The 23,963-nt window shown below is 35.4% G+C and overlaps 2 protein-coding genes across 2 annotated transcripts; one reads left to right on the top strand and one right to left on the bottom strand.

Moving 5' to 3' along the window:
• The first annotated feature begins 16,759 nt into the window (after positions 1-16,759).
• Positions 16,760-20,431, top strand: LOC113275580. The gene is made up of 6 exons (XM_026525116.1): positions 16,760-17,479; positions 17,569-17,767; positions 18,343-18,401; positions 18,609-18,737; positions 19,424-19,559; positions 19,860-20,431. Exons 1-6 carry the CDS (start codon positions 16,980-16,982, stop codon positions 20,208-20,210), a joined length of 1,374 nt encoding a protein of 457 aa, XP_026380901.1. The 5' UTR covers positions 16,760-16,979; the 3' UTR covers positions 20,211-20,431.
• A 43-nt stretch (positions 20,432-20,474) lies between these two features.
• On the bottom strand, positions 20,475-23,864 carry LOC113275581 (THO complex subunit 4C-like). Its single transcript, XM_026525117.1, has 7 exons — positions 23,699-23,864; positions 22,932-23,190; positions 22,117-22,257; positions 21,940-22,008; positions 21,573-21,760; positions 21,097-21,153; positions 20,475-20,817 (listed from the first exon to the last, which is right to left on the bottom strand). Exons 2-7 carry the CDS (start codon positions 23,145-23,147, stop codon positions 20,643-20,645), a joined length of 846 nt encoding a protein of 281 aa, XP_026380902.1. The 5' UTR covers positions 23,148-23,190; positions 23,699-23,864; the 3' UTR covers positions 20,475-20,642.
• Between the last annotated feature and the right edge of the window lie 99 nt (positions 23,865-23,963).

Here is a 23,963-nt window from a genome sequence, read left to right as displayed (position 1 = left end):
AATCGATAGGCGTTTGGTCGGGGTTTCATTGAAGATCTATTGGATGACCAATTCGAACCTAGATAAGGACTTTGGTAGAACCGATCTTGACTTATATTGAGAGTTATGGTATAACTGATTTTTACCTAGTTTTGGATATACGGTAGAACCGATTTTAACTTATGTTGAGATCCTTCGTAGAACCGACCCTTACCTACATTGGGATACATGGTAAAACCGAACCTAGCTTTTGTTGGGAGTCTTGGTAGAACCGATCTTTACCTATATAGGGATACATGATAGAACCGATCCTAGCTGTTGTTGGGAGTCATGATAGGACCGATCCCTACTTATATTTAGAGACTTGGTAGAACCGATCTTAACCTATGTTAGGAGTCATGGTAGAAAAAGTCCCAAGAGAAAAACCGGTCCCCTACATTCACATATTACTTTATGGTTTTGTGTGAGTTTGGAATTAGGGTTTGCCAAATAGAAAAGTTCTAGATGTTGATATAAATTGAACATTAATATAACTCTTATCTTTAATTGTTCAAAGATGTTCCTTGATACTCAAGGTGATCCCAATCCTAAATATTGAAAATATTTTAAAAAAGATTTTCGATTAACATATTTTAGTATGAAAACTCATCTAGAGTCGCTTGATTAAATACTAGAGTCAACTTCGTTTAGGTTAGAGTAGAAAGTCTAGGAATGTTGAGACATACAAGTATTACTCCGAAGACCCATGTCACTGTAAAAAGAGAAGTACATGGGGTTAGAGATGATAATGTACTAAATCTTGATCAACCTGTTTATATTTATCTAACAACAAGAGGTTTCTCAAGTTGTGCATCAAGTTTTATAGCATAATCAGAGGTTAAATATGATAAAATTTGTTGCAAATGGTCCCTTCGTGATTTTGTAATAAAATGATATCTATAATTTAAGGAAAATAACGAGGTAACCCAAGAAAATTTGATGAATCTTGTGTAAACTAGTATTTTAGGTTTATAAATATTTTTTATAATTCTTAGCTTGTAACCGAAGGTAATATTGCAGAAACAAATATTGTATTGCATTTAACAAAGAGCTTTATGTCCAAAAGGAGAGGTGTCCACGCATATTCGCTGCACTACAAAAACGTTCATTTGTATCTCTGTAATTGATTGGTGAACAACATTTTTAACTTCAATATACAACTCAGCATCAAGCACCAAGAAATAAAATTCTCTCCATTAGGAAAAAGAAAAGAAAAATTAAGTTTAATCAAATACGACGTCATTAGATTAAACAACTTGAAATAGCTAAGCAAAGTCTTTTCTTCTCCATCTCTTTTTTATTTCTTCTGTTAAATAGTACTTTAAAGCAGTAACCTTTGAACAAGCAAGTTGCGCTTCGTTAAGCAACAAAATTTAGAATGAGCAAGTCATGCTGATAACTTATTATGTTTCCAAAATAAAATGAACAATATAGAGAAATTACTAATTTTCTACTAAACTATAAAATGGGTAGCTAGAGAAATAATAAGGGAGAAGAGAAAATTTCTTATTCACTTAAGAAATTGGGATACCATAAATCAATAACCCAAGGAGTTATTTATACAAGTTTAAAGGTACTAGCTTGTAGACACCATCATGTGTTAGATGCCACACCACATGGAGAAAGTTATATATTAACAACACCACCAACTTTCATGTTAATTACGCAATTCAACACCCACTATCTTTAGTTGTTAATCTTACCCAACAAGTAGCTTACTAATACTAAATAACTTATACAGTTTGTTTGTAGAACTTAATGGTGCTAAGTAGATGGACACGATATCCTATGTGTATTATAACAAATTTATAAAAATGAAGATAAATATTTTAAAACTTCATATCTTTTAAACTACATATGTTGGATATTTGTGAATTTTATATGTTTGGAAATCTCGTTGAATTAGCTACACAATGAGCATAAATAATAATAATCTGATATAATAGACATAAAAGGAAAAAGTAATGGTCCCATTAACTGTTACTGAAACCAAGGGCTTCAGAATCATTGCAACATCAGCGTCTGAAAATCTAGGAGCAACGTTAGATGAAAGAAATTCGGATGAGTTATTTGTACTTGTAGAAGAAGAATTTCCTAACGAACTAGGAGCATGAACAGCGTCATCAGATGAATTAGAAGTACAATTTGCTAACGAACCAGGAGCATGAGATGAATAGACCTACGAAAGTCTGATGAATTATTACTTACAGAAGCTGCATTTCCTAACATAACGAAAAAGATGACGAACACGAACACGGTCACTATAAATTTCATGGTTGTTAAACAAAGAAGAAGAAAAAAAAAGAATGAGAAGAAGAAGAAGAAGAACAAAAAAATGTTGAGTTTGGAGCTTCTTTTTTTTCTTTGTCGCTTAACACTAGCTGATGTTGGAAGTAATCTGTGTCAAGGCGATATGTGGAAACCTATTTATATGGCTCCTATGGCCGATCAGGCGGTGCTTAGATTAGACTAAAATGAAATTTTTTATTTGGTCCAAAACCCATATAGTTATTTATACTACAGTCCAACCGGAAACAATTGAATCACAATAATCACAACAATCAATTCATACAACATAATGGAAAATACCAATTATACCGAATTTTGCAAAGCAAAAGCAAAATATATGCAATAAAATCAAGCTTTTATTAAACAGGAAAAACGATTAACTAACAATAAAAATTGTTACCTCGATTTCCGCAGCCACTTCTCCCCAGAAAGATATATCATTTAAGTGCAAGGCCAATAAAAACTCTTCCCATGTTTGTTGTCATCCTCTCGCAAGAACAAAAGAACTATAACAATAGCAACCTTTACAAGAGAAAGGTTGGATAGGTTTTAATTAATGCGTTCCAATAGCAAAAGTTTATACCCAAAAATCATATGTTATGCTAAACACAACTTATGTAAACATAAATTGATATCAACACATTGTGACTTTTCACACATGAATTTTAATCGTATCACCTTATGATCCTTTGATAAAGCCTACCTAAAAAGGCTAGAACTTAATCCTGCTAAATCAAAAAGCCACACAAACCATAAGGGATATCACAATATGAGTCGAAAATTAAGTTAATAAAAACCGAAACTAACATCTCATAAACCGAAAGCAATAGCATAAAAAAATAACCATTCACACAGGCTATGCAATCGGAACTATCAAATAATGAAACAAAGATTATAAAATAAAATATATTCATTCATAATAATTGATAGTTTATTCAAATAGACCTTATGCAAAATATCGAAATAAATTAACAGTTCGATTAGTCTATTCCCATAATTCATTGAACTCTTTTAAAGTTTCTCAATTGTGATAGACACCTTGATTTATCATCTATTGGTTATGCTTTCTTTGATATTTTTCCTGTAAAACTATGTATCTTATGATTGTTTTGAGTTTACTAGTGTTCTGGAGTCATTCGAGCAAAAGAAGAAGAAATCATTCATTTGGAGCGGAAATGACAAAAAAAGGTAATTTCACAGGCAGGTGATTTGTGGAGCTAGCAAGTCTCAATGCTGGGAGGGCACCTCACTGTTACTGCCCTGATCTACCTGAGCGGGTGCCAATATCCATTTCATACTGTTAGACCTCATTAGGTCGAATTGAGAAGAATTCATATTTTCTCTCTTTATTTCATTTCCTTCTTCTTTTGAAGCTGCTGTTGCCATTGATTTTCAAGGGTTTCGGAAATTTTGTGCTAAGCAGACAGGGTTTGATAGATGTTATGAGTAGACGAAGTATATTGGGTATGAGCTATAACCAGAGTTGGAAGAGATTTGGATGGAATTTAGGTCAAGAAGAACTTAGAAAGGGGATTTGGGATTGTTGAATTGATGACTTCTGGTTTTGTTCTTGAAGAATTGAGGGATTGACAGAGAACAAAAAAATGTAGAAGAAATTGAATCTGTTAGTAATTTGGGGATTGGTGGTATCGAGAAGGAAGAATGAAGGATATGAATGAAGTGTTTGTTGTTCAAATGGGTCTGGTATTAGGACTGAGTTCGATGCGAGAAATGAAGTGGTGGTATTGATGAAACAATGAGTTGAACAAGATGGTTAAGGCTGGATCAGGATGAGTTGGAGAGATTTGATCCATAAATTATAGTGAAGCATTGAGGGTTCCAGTTGAATTGAGATTGTGTTGTGTGCAGTGAGCAATTGCAGGTCTGTAAGAAGTTTGTTGGAGTTGGAGTTGGAGTTGGAGGTGATTTAAAGGACAAGAGGCTAAATGGGATTGCTGAAGAATGTAAAGAAGTAACGAAGTCCAACGACAATACCATCCTTCCACTTGAGGTTAGTAATATTGACTTGAACTGTTTCATTCCTAATATATCTTTCAAGTCATGCTACATTGAAAACATAACTGCAAAGTTGTATATACTGTACATATTGTATAATATTCTAGTGATGTGACATGATCATAATAGTATGATAATAGTATTAGGGAATTAGACTATGAAGTATAACGCTTATCTTTTGAACTTCGTAGATATGACATCGACATAATCTTGTATATATTGTTATGATTATGTGAACGGTTTATGGTGCAGATTTCATCCTAGAAAACAATGTTTTACACAGGAAGTACATTCATGAACTTGTTTCGTGAATCGAAAGGGAAATCATTAGGCTTATTGGTCCGTCTATTCATTGCAATATTTGGATGACCAATATGTATGAGATGGTAGAACCGATCTTAACTTAGGTTATGTATCTTGGTATAACTAATCACAATTCCTGACTTATGATTTGGTATGACTGGTTTTTGTTAATTGGTGTAACCGATCATAAGTAATCACCATGTGATGGTAGGATCAATCCTTGTAATTGGTGTGATCGGTCCTAGTAATTGGTGTGACCGATCACGAGTGTGTGTAACCGATCCTTGTAATTGGTGTAACCGGTCCTGGTAACTGGTGTGACCAATCACAAGTAATACCATGTGTAGATGAAACCGATCCTTGTAGCTGGTGTAACCGATCCTAGTGACTGGTGTAACCGACCACAAGTGTTTCTATAATTAGGTATAACCGATCCTAGTGATTGGTAGAACCGATTGAACCCATATATGTGATTAGGTATTTGACCAATCACTTGGTAGTCTTGGAAAACAGGCGAACCAATTCTAAACTTGTTTGGAAGTGTGGTATAACCGATTCCAAGAATGAAAATCCATGTAAATATGAAATAAGGATTTGCAGTGAAAAGATGACAACATACTTTGAACATGAGCAGTAACTCTTATCATTTATTTTTCAAAGATATTACTTCGTACTCAAGGTGATCCTGTGCCGAAATAAATTAAGAATCTCTTAATTAAGGTTTTTGGTTTTATATATTTTAATTACCATCAATTAATGCATATCTCTAGAGAATAAAAATTATTAATGTGCATTTACTAATTGGGAATTTTCTATTGAGAGATTTCAGAAATACTGGACAAGCATTTATTGGAATTAGGAAAACCGACTTTAGACTTTCATTGCGTATCTTGAGAATATCTTCGGTTTGGAAATCCCTTGGTGTCCAAACATCCTTGGTCTATAAATACCTAAGTTTGCATTTCTAGCAAACTATCCTAAGATCCAGGAAAACTTCATTTCTTGTTGTTTCTGATGAAGCCGTATATTCGGAGAGGAAAGTATCCTATTTAAGTGAAATCTCTTACGACCGCTCGTTTAAAGACTTTTATGGGATCAAGAAGCTTTACGAGTACCGTTGTTGGGAAAATAGATAATTCAGTGCTATTAGTTTTCGATTGATTTGATTGACTAACGGTTGTTGAAACTTTGAATGCACTTGTTTTGTTTATGCTTGAGAATCTTCTCTTCTGATATAAGATTCACTCAAACTAGATCGAAGTATCGACAAGATCTTTAGAACTGTTGTTAGATCTAAAGACATCTTGTGATAATCCATTGTTAACAGACTTAACTGTATGTGATTGATCACAAGAGATTCAAGTGGTGTTGTGCAGGTTATTGAAGGTTAAAGAAGATTTGAAGATGAAGAAGATTTCTTATTGGTTTTAGTATCTTGTGAATTGTGTGCACAAACCTTGATTGGCTGGGATCCAACTAGAGTCGGATTTATTTGATTGATTAGTTGCGTGAGATCGGCATTCTCTATATATCTCTTTGAGATCTATATTATTTGAGTGTGAATCTATACTTGACTATTTCAATAGTTAAAGCTTGATTGAACTAACCAGACATGGGATTTTATTAGATTAAATGGAAAAGCCTTTGTTAACAACTCGTCTAAATATTTTAGAAAGATTGATTAGATTGGATACCAAACAGATTCTTCCTTTGCTGTTTAGAATACGATCCAAAGGACTTGCTATTCACGTGCCTGACTCTAGAAGTCGAAGGCGCAGAGATACTTACGAAACTAAGTAGATAGGGGTAGTCTGCTTAGTCTCAACCATACGAAGTTGGTATTAGATTTTGTATAGCGGCTTAATTCTGAGAGTATTCAAAATTGGACTAAGTCCCGGGGTTTTTCTGCATTTCCTCGTTAACAAAATCTTGTCGTGCCTTTTACTTTGATTTCTGCATTATAATTGTTCATTATAATAAAGTTAAATACACATATACGTTAACTCTGCATTACTTGATAGTGATCCTATAGAGTTTGGTTATTATCGAACCTATTATCAAGTAACACACTTTGTTGTAGTATTCTCTCGATCTTGTATCCATAGTCAATCACACAAGTTATCTTGTTGTTGTATTATCTCGATCTCGTATCCATAGAAAATCACACGAAGTGTGAAACGAATTTTCGTATTGTCTCGACTTTGTCCATAGACGATCACATTGTGTAGAGGACTTATAGGTTGAAACAAAAAGATTGTGGTGTATTTGGGTACCCTCGTATTTTCAAAAACATATCTCTTAGAAAGTTATATTCTTTAAGTGCCAAACTAATATTAGATATTTTCTAATGAGAGATTTCGGAATTACATGTTGGATATTAGTTGGAAATATGAAAATCGAAATTAGGTACTTATTGAATATCTTGAGAATATTTTCGGTTTTGGAATTTCCTTGTTGTCCAAACAACCCTGGTCTATAAATATTTGAGTACGCATTTCTTGCAAACTATCCTAAGAGGAAAGTACCATAATTAGGCGAAATCTCTTATGACCACTCGTTTAAATACTTTTATGGGATCAAGAAGCTCTGTGAGTACCGTTGGTGGGAAACAACACAAATGAAGTTTTCCTGGTGGTATTCTTCAGTATCCGGATCTGATAGTTGTGAATCTGAATCTAAGTTACTGATTTGGATTGATCTTACCCGACAAAGGAGTTTACTAGTTTAAACGGAAGAGCCTTTGTCAAAACTTTCTTAAAGATTATTGGAGTAGTTACCAAACAGATTTGTTCTTTTACTGTTTGGAAGACGATCAAAAGGAGTTGAGTGCTTGAGACTTTACAACGGTAAAGCAACTCAAGATAGTGATTTCTGTCTTTGGATTCACGTATGTGACCAGATGGTCGTGGACACAGGTATACTGAGGGAACTAAGTAACTAGAGGTAGATTACTTGGTCTCAACTATACGAAGTTGGCTTTTTTACTTTGTATAGCGGCTTAATTATGAGAGTATTCAAAACTAGACCAGGTCTCGGGTTTTTTCTGCATTTGCGGTTTCCTCTTAACAAAATCTTACTGTGTCATTTACTTTACTTCCGCATTATAATTATTTTATTATAATAAAGTAAATAAAACTTGTACGTTAAATCATAATCACTTGACATTGATCTTATAGTCAATTAGTCTTGTACCGTAACTATTGTCAAGTTAATATCTTGAAGTTGTATTGTCTCGACTTTTTCCATAGACGGTCACTTAAGATATCGATCTTATAGGTTGAAACGAAAATATTGTGGTGTACTTGGGTACCCTCGTCATTTCACCCTAAGTAAATTCATTAGACTATCTCAAATTGAGTTTTGGATAATTACATAAAAGAGGTGGTAAATAGATCCACTCTTTTGTTTCATCATTATACATTTCATATTGACACAACAAATGTGCAATGTAATTTGCATCATTCGAAATTACGTAAAACCAAATAACATGGAAGATACTAACAGAGTTTTTGATCTTACAAGTGAAAAATATGATGCTCCAAGGAATATCTTGATCAATACCAAACTGGTTTGTTGAAGATTAATTTTTCTTCAATTTAATTTCCAAATCACATACTTTTGTCTCATCAATCAGAGAAGAAGTTGTATCAGAATCATCACGATATCTGAAAATCTTACTAAATGATGTTGAATAACCTTTCACGCGAATAACAAAATAAGTTTTAGTCCAACATAACATATCTTCTCTGTTCTTCTTTCCACTAATCTGGATCAATGAGATTGTTGAGACAATATTTGTAGAAAAAATCTACTACAACAAATTCATATATTGATTATATCATCAAATTCCATCCTTTTTGTTTTTTGTTTTTTTGTTTTTGGAAAATCCAATATCAAATTACATTGGAAAGCCTCAAGGGCTACGATAAACCATTGTAGAAGCATAATGAAATAGCATAATTCTTGTTTCGAGCGTGAAATCCATTATTGTTTTATCTATAATTCTTTCATACTACTTGTTATTATGATTGTTTTCTAGTTTATGTGTCAAATTAGGTGAATCATCCAAAAAGGAGCTACAAAGTGCTTAAAATGCGCAAGGAAGTGAAGTTTTATTGATGAAGAATGACCGAGTAACAAATTAAACTTATCCAAATCTAAGAGTTCTTAATACCATCTTGAAGAGAACGAAAATACAAAGTGTACGCAAAAAGTATGAGGTCATCCCGAGTTGGGACGAAGAAGTTACGAGCAAAACAGCCCAGATGAAGAAAGAGAAATACATAGCAATCGGGAGATAAAGGGGATCCCGTGACTTCCAATTATAGGTGATTTTGGCATAAGTAAAAGTCCTTTTTGGAGGTCTTACAATCGGTAGATAAGTTGGGTATTGATCTTACCAATTATGCACATTTTTGGGCAAAGAAAACTTGAGTTTTTGGGACATACAACCGGTAGAAAGATGAAAGAAGAGAATACGGATTATGGCAAGCCAAGAGAGACTGACGCGTTATGGACTTCTAAAATGAGAAAACTTAATCCCAATGGTTTTCCTAACCTTATAAGAGAGGATACTTGAAGGCCAAGCACTGAAGACTATAAAAGAAGACATCCAAGGCCTAAACAGATGATATCATAACACCGAGGAAATTCATCTTTACCTCTCATATTACATCTTCTACGTCAAAACCTAGGGTTTACCCCTTTATATGAACTCATCTCTCTTTGTAACTATGAGTATCTAAACCTATGTTGGTTAATGATGAATTCAATGTTCAAAGTGTGATCTTTATTATTATACAAGTTTGTTCAAAGTTTTTATCATCATCGTTTGTATTTACCATATCTACTGTTTATGAGTGATTGTTGGAGTGCATGCTAGATTGATCTATTAATTGGGTACAAAAGTTGGGTGTTGATCATTCACCGGATACCATCCGTTAAATAGACCACACATAAGTATGTGGAGACACAGGGGGATCACCAACTCCAATAGCCTAATATTACATCCAGATGATCTCAATCTAAATTACATACGAGGAAAATCGATCTTATAAGTTGGGTGTTTTTTTAACAATTGTTTACTCAAGATCAGGTACAACAAAATCTCTATATTAACCACAAAAAAGAACAAACTATACCTCTTTGGTTATGAATCACTAGCCTAATCAACCACAAAAGATGATAGTTTCATTCACATTTTATCTAAAATGATGGAAACTAAACATTAAATATAAAAGTCACATATAAAATTTTCTATTGAAGCTTTTCGATAACATTCTTCCGGTCTAAAGTAGGATGAATCACGATTTTCATTCCCGACGAGATATTGTTTTTCCAATGTGACATCAAGATGCAAAGATAGCAACTCACTTCAATGCTCGATTGCTAGTTTGATTTAGTCTGCATGTGCTCCTCGCCTAGTCAACACTTCTACTGGATACATTTACATTCAAGATTTTATTATCACCTGAGCAGATAAAACAAGTCATATTTAATTCAACATCGTAAAATCATACATCACATTGTGTACATCATGTGTGGGATCTTTGGAAACATAGATGTGAAAAAGTCTTTCTGAATAACATCCCAAACCAAAAATAAGTCATTAGGCTTATTAAGCAGTATTGTCACTGATAACATATTAAGTTAGAGATTTCTTCCAGGAACAATATTATTTTGCAGACACGATCTAACGTTATACTTCATTGGTGTCCACCGCCAAGGGGTTACTTTAAAATTAGTATTAATACGTCTATGCATGTTGCATAATCATACGCTAGCTGGAATTGTAGTAATTCGACCTCATGCGGGAAGATTCACAGAAGTCATGAACTCTTCAAGATGCCGAAAACATAATACATGTTGGGGTTTCTTACATGCTATGTAATGGGCAAGTCAACTTCGGCACCAGAAGTACAATTATAATTTATTGTATATACCTGAATGTGGATGAAGGGTTGAAACTGAGATTTAATGTTTTGAGTATGAGTTGCAGGATATTGAGCACGAAAAATATTTGCACAGGACAAGAGGAATGGTCAATCGAAGAGATCTTAAGTCACTTGAGAGAGATCAAGGGCTGGTCTTACCGAAAGAACCATATAAGAGAGATCAAAGTAATTTTGATAGCAAAAGAATACTCTGTGAGAGATTGCTTTGTGTCTAAGTTGTTGTTTTTATAATGACTGATTGTTGGCCTACAGATACCTATGAAACCCTGATCTCAAGTCGATGAGATAAGGATGGAGTTACATGAGGAACACTCCTTCCATAGTTAAAGGAATAATTAAAGATGAGCTGAGCTTTTCTTGATTCCCTTAACCTCCCCAATTTATTGTGCTCTTTAACGATGAGAAAATACAATAGGGTATTTCCCACATGTATTGTAGACCGTCAAACCCAAACCCTAAAGATATCATCCCATTTGTGTAACTGAGTCATTCTTTGTGATGATGTGTTGGTAGGGTAAAAATATTCTTTGTAGCCAATGTTGGTTGAGGTATAGGAATATTATCCGATTTGTGCATTATAACTAGGCTGAGTCGTGTGGATAGCACAAGATAACACGATGATCGTGTGTGAGAAAGAGAGAAGATGAAGCTGATCCTCGACTTTGCATGGCCTGTAATGCATGTCCAATTGGGGATAAACTTTTCCGGTGACTTTTATGATGAATGTAAGAGACGTGAGACTAGGGGTGTACAAAATGCCTAGAAGCCTACGGCCTGCCATGTACCGCCTGGGTCCGAATGAGCCCATGGGCGCCCGACAGCCTGTCATGGGCTTGCCCAGCCTGCCCGATAATTATAAGTGGGCAGACCCGGGTTTTTATTCAAATATTGGAGTCCGGACTGTTAGCCTGCCCGATAGCATGTTTAGTTACCCGGCCTTCCTATAGTCTGGAATAAAGTTTTCTACTAGTATGATGGATTTCTCAAGAACTTAAATTTCAAATCTGGACAATTTATTGGGGTTAGAGAAAATTTTGAATTACATTTCACAATAATGAATATGAATTGCTTGAACTACCATTTGAACGAGTTACAGATATATCACCATTCATCAAACAAAAAAAAAACTATATACTTTTTAAAATTTTGAATTATCTCTTGGTCCCATGGCCTGTCCGGCCCGACCTGGCCTGGTCTGTATTGTTTCACGGGTATGGACGGGTCGTGGGTATTAATTTTTTGATATTTCCCGGCTCGGTCCGGCCTGTTAAACTTAATGGGTAGTAAGGAATACAAGCACGTCCGTCCCGGCCTGTGCTATAATCGGGCTTGGGATGGCCTGCCCGGCACGATGTACACTCCTACGTGAGACATATACTTGTGGATGGGGATAGTCTTGGTACACCTGAATCTCGTATTTTTACGAGGTAAAGATGAGCTCGTGAGGTTCTTGGCCTACGGAGTTAACTAGGATATACTCATGAGGCTCAGGCCCCATGGACTCCGCTATGACATGATCATGAGACTAAGCGTGAGGCCTATATATGTGTCAAGAATGTTTCTTGTTTATATGAGACTATGAAGCAAACATAACCAGTGTATCTCGAAGGGATGTACCAGGAGTCGTGTTTATATCCCCTGAGGCTTGAGAACGGAGTCTCAAGAGACCAAGAGTTGAGTCTTATTTGTGTGGATCGAGGGACCGAGAATTATTCCTCTCTCATGAGGCCGAAAGCTAAATCTTTTTCATGAGGCGGAGAGTTTAGGTTGGGCCTATGAGTCAATATTTTGCGAAAAAATTGATCTGAATACTAAGATGACCATTTTATCCTTATCACAAAGATCACCATCTTCACTTACATACTGTGAATCTCCTACATCAACAATAGCTAGCTTCTAAATGACATAATGGTTACATCAGTAGGTGTTTAAGTTTGTTGGGTCAAAACCCTCAATGGATGTAAATCAAGTTGGTAATGGTATGGCAAATCAAATGACTAAGCATGTACGAATAAACAAAATAACTAGAATATGGTGGTTTGTGTATCCCTTTAAGCTCATAAACATTTTAAAATGGCATGTACCAAGTTACCGTAACCAAGTTAAAACAATTTTTGTCAAAAAATAAAATAAAATTAGAAGTTAAGTGATACTACTTTTTTTTTCTTAAGCATGATATTTATCAAATTACTAAAAAGTTACTACACAAGAGTATGTGATACCTAAAGATTCATTAATTATAAATGGATCGATATGCCACAAATCTACAACAACATGGCAGTGGAGCAGAATGTGAACCGCACTCGGAATTGCAATGTGGGCAGATGTTGAAATTGATGAAGTGAATATGATTTGGTAGACCTTCGTTAATTGCTTTCCATAAGAAAAACTGCATTTTTGGTGGAGACGAAAATATTCATGAAAAGTTAGTTGTTGTTGGTGGGTTTTGATGTAATTAATTCGAGGTACGAGCATTTGTATCCAGATAAGAGATACTTTTTTTCTTTTCTTTTTTTATAAATCTCATAAAATTTCATTCATATTCATAATAAAATAGAGATTACATGGACTTCAAGAACATCAAGATAAAAAATCGAAATACAATTAAAGAGTATTAACAAAGAGTAATTCGTGAAGAGAAGTAACGAACTATCAACAAAAATACCAAACATTCCGAAGATTGTTTTCTTACTATACAATCAGAAGATTAATATCATAATCCAACCATTCTGATACTACTTTTTTATTCTTACTATACATTTTTTCGGCTTTCATTTTACAAATAAAATAAAATTTATCATGTAAAGTGAAAATCTCTGCGACTGTAATGGTACAAATTTTAATTGTGATGCACAAAGTTTAACTGAGATTAAAGATAAGGATGGACAATGTTAGACCACTGCTCGGTTGAACTCGCAAGCGTTGCTATCTCAAGCTTGTTTGTCAATATTAATGATCAAAACTATGAGTCTTGATTTCTAGTCTACTTATAGTGATGTCTCGGACTAGGATAGATTGTGTAGTTGAGCATTAGACTTCACGGCGTTCATCAATTGAAGACGAAGAACTAGTAAGAAGCTTGTGGAACTTCATCAACAAAATGTATGTGGATACTAAAACTCATCTATCACTTGGAAAGTCTATTTCTACTCTATCTCCTATATAAAGACAAAAATCGTATTACTATATAGTATTCGATTATACACATTTGAGATTTCAAGCTGAGTTTAACTCGCTTACATATTTCTCGAAATATGTGTTGGTAATCTTTCGATTCAACCAAGTTCATCTTATATTCTTGACGAAAGTCAAAAGATGATCATATGAAAATTTCCGAGTAACATCTTACATGGTTTTTGTGATACAATCATTTGATGTAGACTTGGAATGTTTTGTTATGATTATTTCAATAACTTGAAAATTGCTTTGATGTTAATAGTGTGTGAAAATGGCTATTGTCATCCTCTAAGAAAGTTTCAATGATTGAAATAGAGTTTAGAACTATTGGATTATGAACATAGTATGCATTCTTGCATGTATGTGATCCATGACCGGAACTATAGTATGCATACCCGTATGCGTACTTATAGTTGTGAAATTCCGGGTACCAAGTACATATACCGGTACGCATACTTGCGTAAGGTATAGGTCCAGGAATTTCTGCTGGGTTTTGGAAGTGTACTAAGGTATGCGTACCCGTTCGCATACTGGCGAACCCAAACTCAGATCGGCTACTTAGGTATGCGTATCGTATGCATACTTGAGTGGTTAAAGTTCTAAAATCAGTTTGTTCATGAACTAATACATTTATATATTAAGGATGCATTCTTTGCAAACCGTGGCTATAATGTTCATGAATTGGTTTGAGTGAATCAAACCGATTTTGCTTCAATTGTGTTATTGTATACTTCTATGAGAATATAACAATTGAACAACTCTATAACTAGTTTCATTTGAGTCATTTGAACAAGTTGTGATTAAGATGATTAAGGTTGATATGAGAGTGTTCATATATCTAACCTCGGTTAACTACTGTTGAGCCAACATGGTGTACACGTTTAGGTATGGTTACTCAAACCTAAATGAGGGTACATTTCATTTGTGTATAACAAGCTAAGTTTGATCTAACGATTGAAATATATTAGCTCGAGTCTAATCAGGTTTTCATCTAACGGTGAATATTGAATGCTTTGTTACCAAGGTAACTTAGATTGTAAACCCTAATTTGAAAACTATATAAGGGAGAACTCTAGCAACTGGGAAACTTAATCCCCACACCTCCTGTGTGATACTAGTTGCGACTAGATTCGATTCTCCTTTAACTTAGATTTTTCACGAAACCATGTAGGTTAACGACTTAAAGACTTCACTGGGATTGTGAATCCAGACCCAACTATTTTCTCTGTAGTTGCGTGTTCTGATCTTACTTCTTCTATCGTGATTGAGTATTATCTTTACTAGGATTTGCTTGAGATTTATCTCCGATAGGTAAGATTAAAAGTAGTCACAAACATCTTCGTCTCATCGTTTGTGATTCCACAATATCTTGTTTCGCTATCATACGATTAAGATTATTGTGAGGTGATTGATAATACTAGGTTGTTCTTCGAGAATATAAGTCTGGTTTATTAATTGGTTCCTGTGCACCTTGATTTATCAAAATACGGAACAAAACTCGTAGGTATTTCTGTGTTGAGACATATTTATCTATTTCAATAGATTTTTATGTGTGAAACAGATTTGTTTATCAAGTCTTCGACTTTGGGTCGTAACAACTCTTGGTTGTGGGTGAGATCAGCTAAGGGAATCAAGTGCGTAGAATCCTGCTGGGGTTCAGAGATGTAAGGAGCTCAACTGTACCTTGATCAGTGTGAGATTGATTAGGGTTCAACTACATCCCAGTCTGAAGTTCATTGGTAGTAGGCTAGTGTCTGTAGCGGCTTAATACAGTGTGGTGTTCAAAGTTGGACTAGGTCCCGGGGGTTTTCTGCATTTGCGGTTTTCCTCGTTAACACAATTCTGGTGTCTGTGTTATTTCTTTTCCGAATTATATTTTGTTATATAATAGAAATATCACAGGCTGTGCGTTGAATTGATCAATTGGTAAATCCAACTTTTGGTTGTTGATTGAAATTGATTGATCCTTGAACATTGGTCTCTGGTACCGTTCAAGTTATTTCTCTTATATTCAATCGGGCTCGCAAATTCCTATTTGCTGATTGCAGATTGAATCGAGAGATAGAGATATAAAACTCTTTGATATACTTTTCTCTAGATTGAGTCTGACTGTCTAGTTGATTCTCTTGAAATTACATTGGAATTTATCTATTCAGATTGCCGAACGAAATACTGGGTGTGGTTTTTAGACCCCAGCTTTTTCAGACAAAACCCTTAACTAATCAATTAAAGATTAACTTTGATGTATCGTGGATTGATAACATCTCACCTGCTGGCTATGGTATGATTTTGCGAAATGAAACAGGAGAAGTTGTGCAAGCTAAAGCTGGGTCCATCAGAGCCTTTACTGCAGAAGAAGCAGAGGCTTTGAGTTTGCTGGAAGCAGCTTGTTGGGAAAAGAGTATGGAGTTAAGAAATTTCTGGGTGGAAGGTGACTGTCAAAGGCTGATTCTCTATGCTCAGAACAAGTCCAACAACATTTTTTAGAGGAAACAGGCGATAGTTTCAGAAGCAGTAAGGATTCTTCAGTCCTGCAATAATTTTTTGGATTTTGTTTTTAAAAACATGAGATGCAATGAAGTGACTAATACTTTAGCAAAAAAAGCGTGTACGAAGGGGATATATAAGCAAATCTGGTTATAGATGTCTCGTTTCATTTCTAATTCTTTGCTTTCGGATTTTCTTTCTTCACATTCTGTTATGAACTGTAGTACAATAAATGAGGTCAACAGTATGGTGGTAGAAGCCAATACCCCAACCAACATACAAGATGTTCCTATGTAATCTCTGTTTTCTTTTCAATCCACGTAACTTTCTGAAAAAAAAAGAACCTACCAGAGAACAACTTATACAATTGAACTGGTACAATCCACCGTCACTACAATTGCTAGAATAGGTCAAAAACCAACAGAGTCTCTGCAGTTGTACTCAAATGCCATTTTAAAATACAAAACCAAGTTGGCTCCCCCAGTGGGAAGAAGTATATCTATGTATTTTTCCACTAATCTATATTGGTTTGGTAGTACTGTAGTAATAATGAAGTAATACAGGTGTTTTTAGTTGTCGTCACTCGAAATCAATCTAGATTGTCTTTTTACTTATTCCTTTCTCTACTATTCAGACACTCTTTCTTCCTTCTCTCTCTGAAGAAAAAAATACAAACCCAAAACCAGTCCTGATTCAAGAAAATCCAGCTCAAACAAACACCCCCAAAAAAGAAAAATGTCCCTTACATGCGGAGTTGAATGTGTACTATGTCTAGGAGTAACAAGATGGATATGGAAAAGATGTACATATGTTGGTTCAGATGATAGTGCAACATGGCCATTATCAACCCCAGAAGATTTCGAACCAATACCAAGAATTTGTAGAGCAATTTTAGCTGTTTATGAAGATGATTTAAGAAACCCAAGATTTGGGCCTGATTGTGGTTATGGTATGAACCCAGATTGGGTAATTAAAAGAGTGACATATGAACAGAATAATGGTCGTGCACCACCTTATTTGATTTATATTGATCATACAAATCAAGAAATTGTTTTAGCTATACGGGGTTTGAATTTAGTTAGTCAAAGTGATTATAAACTATTATTAGATAATCGATTGGGTATGCAAATGTTTGATGGTGGTTATGTTCATCATGGTTTGTTAAAATCTGCTATTTGGTTATTGAATCAAGAGTCTGATACTTTGAAGAGTTTATGGCTTGATAATGGATCTAGGTATAACTCAATTGGTGATCATATTTTTTTTCCATTTTTGGTAATCTTTTGTTTTTGGGTCTTTTAATGATGTTTTTGTGATGATTTAGGTATAAGATGATATTTGCTGGGCATTCGTTGGGGTCGGGGGTGGCGGCATTGTTGACAATTGTGGTGGTGAATCATCGGAATCAATTAGGGGGGATTCCGAGGAGTAATGTGAAGTGTTATGCTATTGCTCCAGCTAGATGTATGTCTTTGAATTTAGCTGTCAAATATGCAGATGTTATCAACTCTGTTATATTGCAAGTAAGTCTGATGCTTAAGTTTTACTTTTTGATGAAATCAAGCTCATTGAATCTTTTATAATCGATGCACGTCCGAATCCATAAGAGGAGGTTCTTGATTATGTCTTATTTGTGGTGATTTGAACTGTCGCTGATGTATGTTGTTTTAGCTCCTTAGGACTAGGAGGAACTCAAGATAGTGGGTTGATAGAACTTAGCTAGAAAAAGGAGAATCAATGGCTACTGCAATGCCTTCGTGAGTCACTTGGATCACTTGGCAATTTCATAGTTTAGTTTCATCACCACATTTATCTAATGATCCTTATATAGGTTTTGCGGAAATTGATATGCGAAAGTTTTAGTCTTCTCACCTTCTGTTCCATAAACATTTCAATGTGGGTATAGGGTATTAATGTTACAATGTAACCCGTAATACCATACTCATGGTGCATAGTTGCAACTGATCACTGTGAATTTCCTTGATGCGGTTTCTCTTTCTAGTTAAATATTTTTTCTTTCTATCTAGATTAGTTTGATATGCCTTGTCTTCTTTTTCACTAGACACTGATGGGTGGTACTTGTTATCTTCTCTTTCAGGATGACTTCTTACCAAGAACACCGACACCTCTGGAAGATGTTTTCAAATCAATTTTCTGGTTCGTTTTACTACAATTGTGTTTTCCCTTTCTTTTTAGATCTTGTTTACATCCTCCTACTTTTTTGTTGTTGGTTCTGTAATCATGTCTATTTTTTCTTTGTTTGTGTTCTTAGTCCACTTTATAAATTTAGGTTAGAAAACCACCAATTTCTTTTTCAGCATTTAAGTGAGTATTTCTTAAACCAGGTCTTAATGCTTTGGACAGCTTGCCTTGCCTATTATTTTTGGTTTGCATGAGAGACACCTTCATACCGGAAGGTAGAAAGCTTAGAGATCCAAGAAGGCTTTATGCTCCTGGAAGAATGTATCATATTGTAGAAAGGAAGTTTTGCAGGTACCCTCTTAGTTGTGTTTTGGATTTTCTTTTGTTTCAGCTTCTTGGGAATGATTACGGAAGTTTCATTTGTTTTGGTTTTGTGGTCATTTTTTTACATTCTTGATGATTTGTCAAATTAAAGACATAAACACATAGAATATCTGCTAATGATAATATCCCATTTAGAATCTTAGCTGGGTAACAATGGTACTGGTACGACTATTGGTACGGCCTCTTCACACGACCGAAGGAAAAAAAAACAAGGAAAACGGGGGCATGCCATCCAGCATATCAATTATGTATAGTCTTAACTATACATGAGTTATATTTTGATCAAATAACATGTGACCATCTATATTCTTAGAATGTCTCATATCTTTCATTCTTTGTATTATTTCGTGCTTTATAGAACTAGGACGCAGAAATGTTAGAATTTAAGTCCACCAAAGCTGTTGCTGCTTCCACGTCCGTCCAGTACGAGTACTAGGGGCAATACGTGTCCTTACGAGGAAATTAAAATCTCGTAAAAACCAATGAGTCGCTGTTACATAATCTTTGTGCAACTTCATTCCCAGCAGTCTTGAGAACTTTCTATCGGAAAAATGAATGAAGGGTAATTACACTAGTTTAATTCCGCAGAAACTATTTCTGGTTGTTGTGATGAATCTGAGTCGCTTGTTGCTGCTGAATCTGAATAAACGCAGATGTGGGAGATATCCTCCTGAGGTCAGAACTGCCATTCCAGTTGAAGAAAGATTTGAACATATTGTGCTGTCAAGCAATGCAACATCAGATCATGCTATCATTTGGATTGAAAGAGAAGCACGAAAAGCTTTGGAAGTGAGTACGAAGTGTTCTTCATCTTTCGCTTGTTTTTAGCTATAACTTACACTCTTTCTTTGAGATATAATTAGTGATTGGTGGGAACTTATTTTGGTAAAAAACAACACCTCAATGCGCCAAGTGCAATGTGCCAAGTGGTTGGAATTGACCAGTTTTTGTTTTATTGTGGATTGGAGAAATTTAACCTGGAATAATTTGTTGAAGTTTCTCACAGCAGAAGTGCCACTTTTGGTACTGGTAATTACAGAGTAGTTCCTTCTCTTGAAACTGGAAGCTAATGTTGCATACTTTCTGCAGCGGATGAAAGAAAGCAGTGAGGAAGTGGTAACAACTGCCCCTATGGTTCAGAAGCTTGAAAGGTTACAGACGCTTCAGAAAGAGCACAAGGATGCATTGGAGAGAGCTGTTAGCTTGAATGTGCCTCATGCCACAACAGAGGAAGAGCAACCACCTCCACTCACCATAACAGGTGAGGAAGAAGCATCAGGTGCTTCAGCATATCAGGACACACAAACAGAAGACAAGAAATCGAAGTCCGAAAGGAAAAGAACCAACTGGAGTGACATAGTTGAGAAACTGTTCAGTAAACGCGATTCAGGAGAACTAGCTCTGAAGGAAGATAAGGAAGATATCAAGATAGAACAGTAAATTCTGTATTTCATAAACCACGATTGTGTGCGTTTTATAAACCACGATTGTGTGTGGGTTATAAACCACGATTGTGTGCTAGTTCTTCTAATAGCTCTTTCTCAATATTATCTTATTGTAAGTTGTAGCTGCCAGATCTTTTACCTCTAGGGCTGGGCAAGAGAGTCAGTTTTGGATTGCAATATTAAAGGGTATGTAGTTTTTTGTGTTCTTGATTTTCCTCAAAGTTGGGACAAAAATCATTTTGAGACCATGCACATGATATTCCTGCTAAGAGAAAAAGAATACTCGATTGACAAACTGCAAAGATGCCGAGGACAAAAGAAAAGCAAGTATCCCAAAGCAAAAGATTCAAAAGAAGCTACCACAGGAGGATGGTTTTTATACAATAGAGTCACTCCTTGTACTCAACTAGTTGGGGGCAAATATTTACTAAGATTGCATAGCTTCAGCATGATAACTCTCTAGTTCAGCATCAAGCTCACTGCTAGACTTAACAGTTGGTTTAGTCTTTCCACGACCGCCACCTCGGCCACGGCCGGTGCCGCCACCGCCACCTCCGCTTTTAGCTCCACCACGACCACGTTGAGCACCACCACGGTTGTTCCTACAAGCAGAAAATGCAAAAAAAAACAGGCAATTGTCACAAATGCTGCATTACTTGAAATAAAATTAATACAGTCAAAATTTACAAATCAGAAGAAAAAAAAAACATTTATTGGCATTTGGAAGGGTCCTAATCTTGGAAGGGTTCTAATCTTCACAATAATAATTGTGATGAGATTATGGGAAAGACTCAGTGACTGCGCCCAAAAACCTTAGAACTAAAAACAATACGTTCAGGACTAGTTAGCAAAACTTAAAGGAGCCTGTATTAACACCATACCTTGTACTACCTCCACGATTTGACAAACCAGAGCCTCCTCCTCGACCCATGCCCGGCCTGCAAAATTTTCAAAAATTAGATAAAATGCTGAAACATCGTTACAACATCAAAGTTTCCTCAGACATGATCAAGACGCAAAATAACTCCAGAAAAACATCTTAACCAAAAGGAAGTAAACTTGACGACCAAGTAAAATTATCAGGTGTGAACCACAAATTATAAAGTTAATGGTATGTCTTGGAGGACTCGACATAACTAATATCCAATTCTTGGAGGACTCAGTATAACTTATCCAACTGGTTAAGGGCCTCAACACTCGGTATCTTACGAGACAAACAATAATTAGCCTTATCTCAAGGAAAAAATATCTACACCTTTCAATTAGATAAGACATGGTATAAATATATTTAAAATTACTATTGAAATGTAACTTCCCGCTCATAGCAACAAGTAAAAAAAGAGAGAGAGGTACATACGTCATAATGACTGTCCTTTTCCCTCTTCCATTAGCTCCAATCACATTAATACGAGTTGAAACTGGTGCTGCCAAGCTGGTACCTATGATCTCTATCTTCATCGCCTTGCCATCAAGTTGAACATTATTATAACGCTTCATGGCTGTTAATCCATCAGCCTTTCGATTAAACACCACCTCGGCTGATCCCTACACCAATTACAAGCTCCTTTTCAGACAAGTGAGCAGCATAATAACCACGTAATAGTTACAATTTCCAGTACCAGATGCAAAAGCAAAAGAAGACGCCCTAACCCTTTTAAATAGTGCATTAATCCTGCAACAGTTACTGCTGCAGTCGAAAAGTAGAAAGATAAAACAATGCTTACATTTGGTCGACCATTCATGTCATAATGAACTGAGTATCTCTTCAGACTTCCTATCTCAGAAAAGAGCTCCTGAATGCGAATCCAACCATCATATACGAAATAACAGGTGTTAGGCCCTTCCCAGAGGATTATGAATATGAACAAGAAAGAGAAACATATAGCTAAATCACGACATGCCTTGATATCTTCGTTGGTTACTCCTATATCCAGATTAGAAACATATAGCTTTGTGCCAGTTTCAATCCCAGGATACCCAGCAGCCACTAGGCTATCTTCAAACAAATCAGGCTTCAACGAAATACCTTTGGTTCTGGAGGGCTGATTGAAGGACGTTTACAAAAATCCAAGTTAGGAGAACGAGTGAGCAAATTGACCATGTATGAATATCCAAACTAGAAGATCATATCACCACGATGCCACGGAGATCATAATTCAATTCTCTTCAAGCCATCCATAGTGAGAAATTCCAGGAGATGAAAACAGTAAATTCTAAAACAATTATAGCCGACTAGAAGCAACTAAAATTGCATTTCTCTCAGTAAGAAGCAATAAAAAAAACTAGAATGGTCGCAAAATAAAAATAGTGCGTCGATGATAATGGGAATAGATGATTCCACCCCACTACAGATAAGCTGATGATATGCATGGTCCTGGTGAGCACTTGCATTGAAAAAGCTCAACAGAAGAAAGCTCCTCAGACAGTGAACTCTATCATAATAATTGTAGGCAGCACTGATGATTTTCACACATATCAAGAAGCTCCAAATAGTTCCTTATAATAACACCCACTAAACTATGAACAACCAATGATGATTACGATATAAGCAAGACATGCAAACCAAAATTTCTTTCTTGATGAGAACTTCGACTGAGCTTGTCCTTGCTATAGAACTATCCCCTCTCCTAGTAATTATTGAGTTCTAAAGATGATGATTTCTTTTAATTGGTTCTTGAACATACAGCAAAAAACATCAATGGTATTTCGAGCTTGCCTTTGCAGTTGATTTGAAACCCGATGGCCGAGCTTTCACCTTGAGTGACCCTTTAGAAGCTACTCGCATTCCCTTTCCACGGTTTAATGCGACTCCTTGTGATTTGCCTTGGCCTTGGCGACCCTTCCCTCGTCCTCTCCCTCTACCGCCATTATTACTCTGCTTTTTGTTGATCTTTATAATATCATCAAGTGCCATGTCCAAAGTTGTCGCCATTGAATTCGTTGATTAACTAGTTATGTGAACGGAATTGCACAAACTGCACACATCAATTAAAATTTACTCAAAATTGATTCAAGACCAATCTAACAAATTTGTCAATCATATTATAGATCTGAACGCTAAGTTTAATTGACGAATAACAACTCAATTAAATTTAGTTAATTTAGTAGCAACACGTACTAAAGCATCCTAAAATCAATAGTAATTAGGGAGTGGTAGCTAGGTAAACGGCTCAGTCGGTTATCTATCCGGGTTAATTTAAAGGTGCGAAGAAGAGACTTCTTTTTTCTGCTACAAGGAAAATATAACCATGTTTAATCCCAAACAAGCACAATACACTCGTTATTGCGTTGTAAGATTTGATTAATTAATCACCATGTTTCAACATCTAAATCTTGGAGCTTCTATAATAATATTCGATTAAAGATTGAATTTTACACCAAATAACACAATCATAAAACCTAATAAATTAGATGGATCCATACAAAACCCTAAATAGATCAGGAAAAATACAGATCAAACAAACGAACAAAGAAAAAGATTACCTGAATTTTTTTTTATCAAAAGTTTATTCCGCGAGCGTAAGAGCAAGAGATGAGAGATCGATTATTAGCTTCAGAAATTATTAGGGTTTCGATTCAGTTACCGGAGAGAGAAGATGAGATTGAGAATATATAAGAAGAAAGATACGGTTGAGAGACCGAGCAGAGAAGGAAACTAATAAAACCTAAAATAGGCAAGACTTTAGTCTATTTTAGGTTTATAAAAAAGTCCATAAAAGTTTACATATTTACGTATTAGTCCTACATC

Source organism: Papaver somniferum, chromosome 4, assembly GCF_003573695.1.
Source record: "Papaver somniferum cultivar HN1 chromosome 4, ASM357369v1, whole genome shotgun sequence".
Classification (NCBI taxonomy): Eukaryota; Viridiplantae; Streptophyta; class Magnoliopsida; order Ranunculales; family Papaveraceae; genus Papaver; species Papaver somniferum.
The sequence above is the reverse complement of the archived record's forward strand: the minus strand, read 5'-3'. Positions and strand labels throughout refer to the sequence as shown.

Coding starts and splice junctions, on each gene's coding strand:
- LOC113275581 (XM_026525117.1), bottom strand. CDS start 23,147: ATGGCGACAACTTTGGACATGGCACTTGATGATATTATAAAGATCAAC. Junction 22,009..22,116: donor TAACCAACGAAGATATCAAG/GCATGTCGTGAT, acceptor ATTCGCATTCAG/GAGCTCTTTTCTGAGATAGG. Junction 21,154..21,572: donor AAAAGGACAGTCATTATGAC/GTATGTACCTCT, acceptor AAAATTTTGCAG/GCCGGGCATGGGTCGAGGAG.
- LOC113275580 (XM_026525116.1), top strand. CDS start 16,980: ATGTCCCTTACATGCGGAGTTGAATGTGTACTATGTCTAGGAGTAACA. Junction 17,480..17,568: donor TGGCTTGATAATGGATCTAG/GTATAACTCAAT, acceptor GTGATGATTTAG/GTATAAGATGATATTTGCTG. Junction 18,402..18,608: donor GTTTTCAAATCAATTTTCTG/GTTCGTTTTACT, acceptor TGCTTTGGACAG/CTTGCCTTGCCTATTATTTT.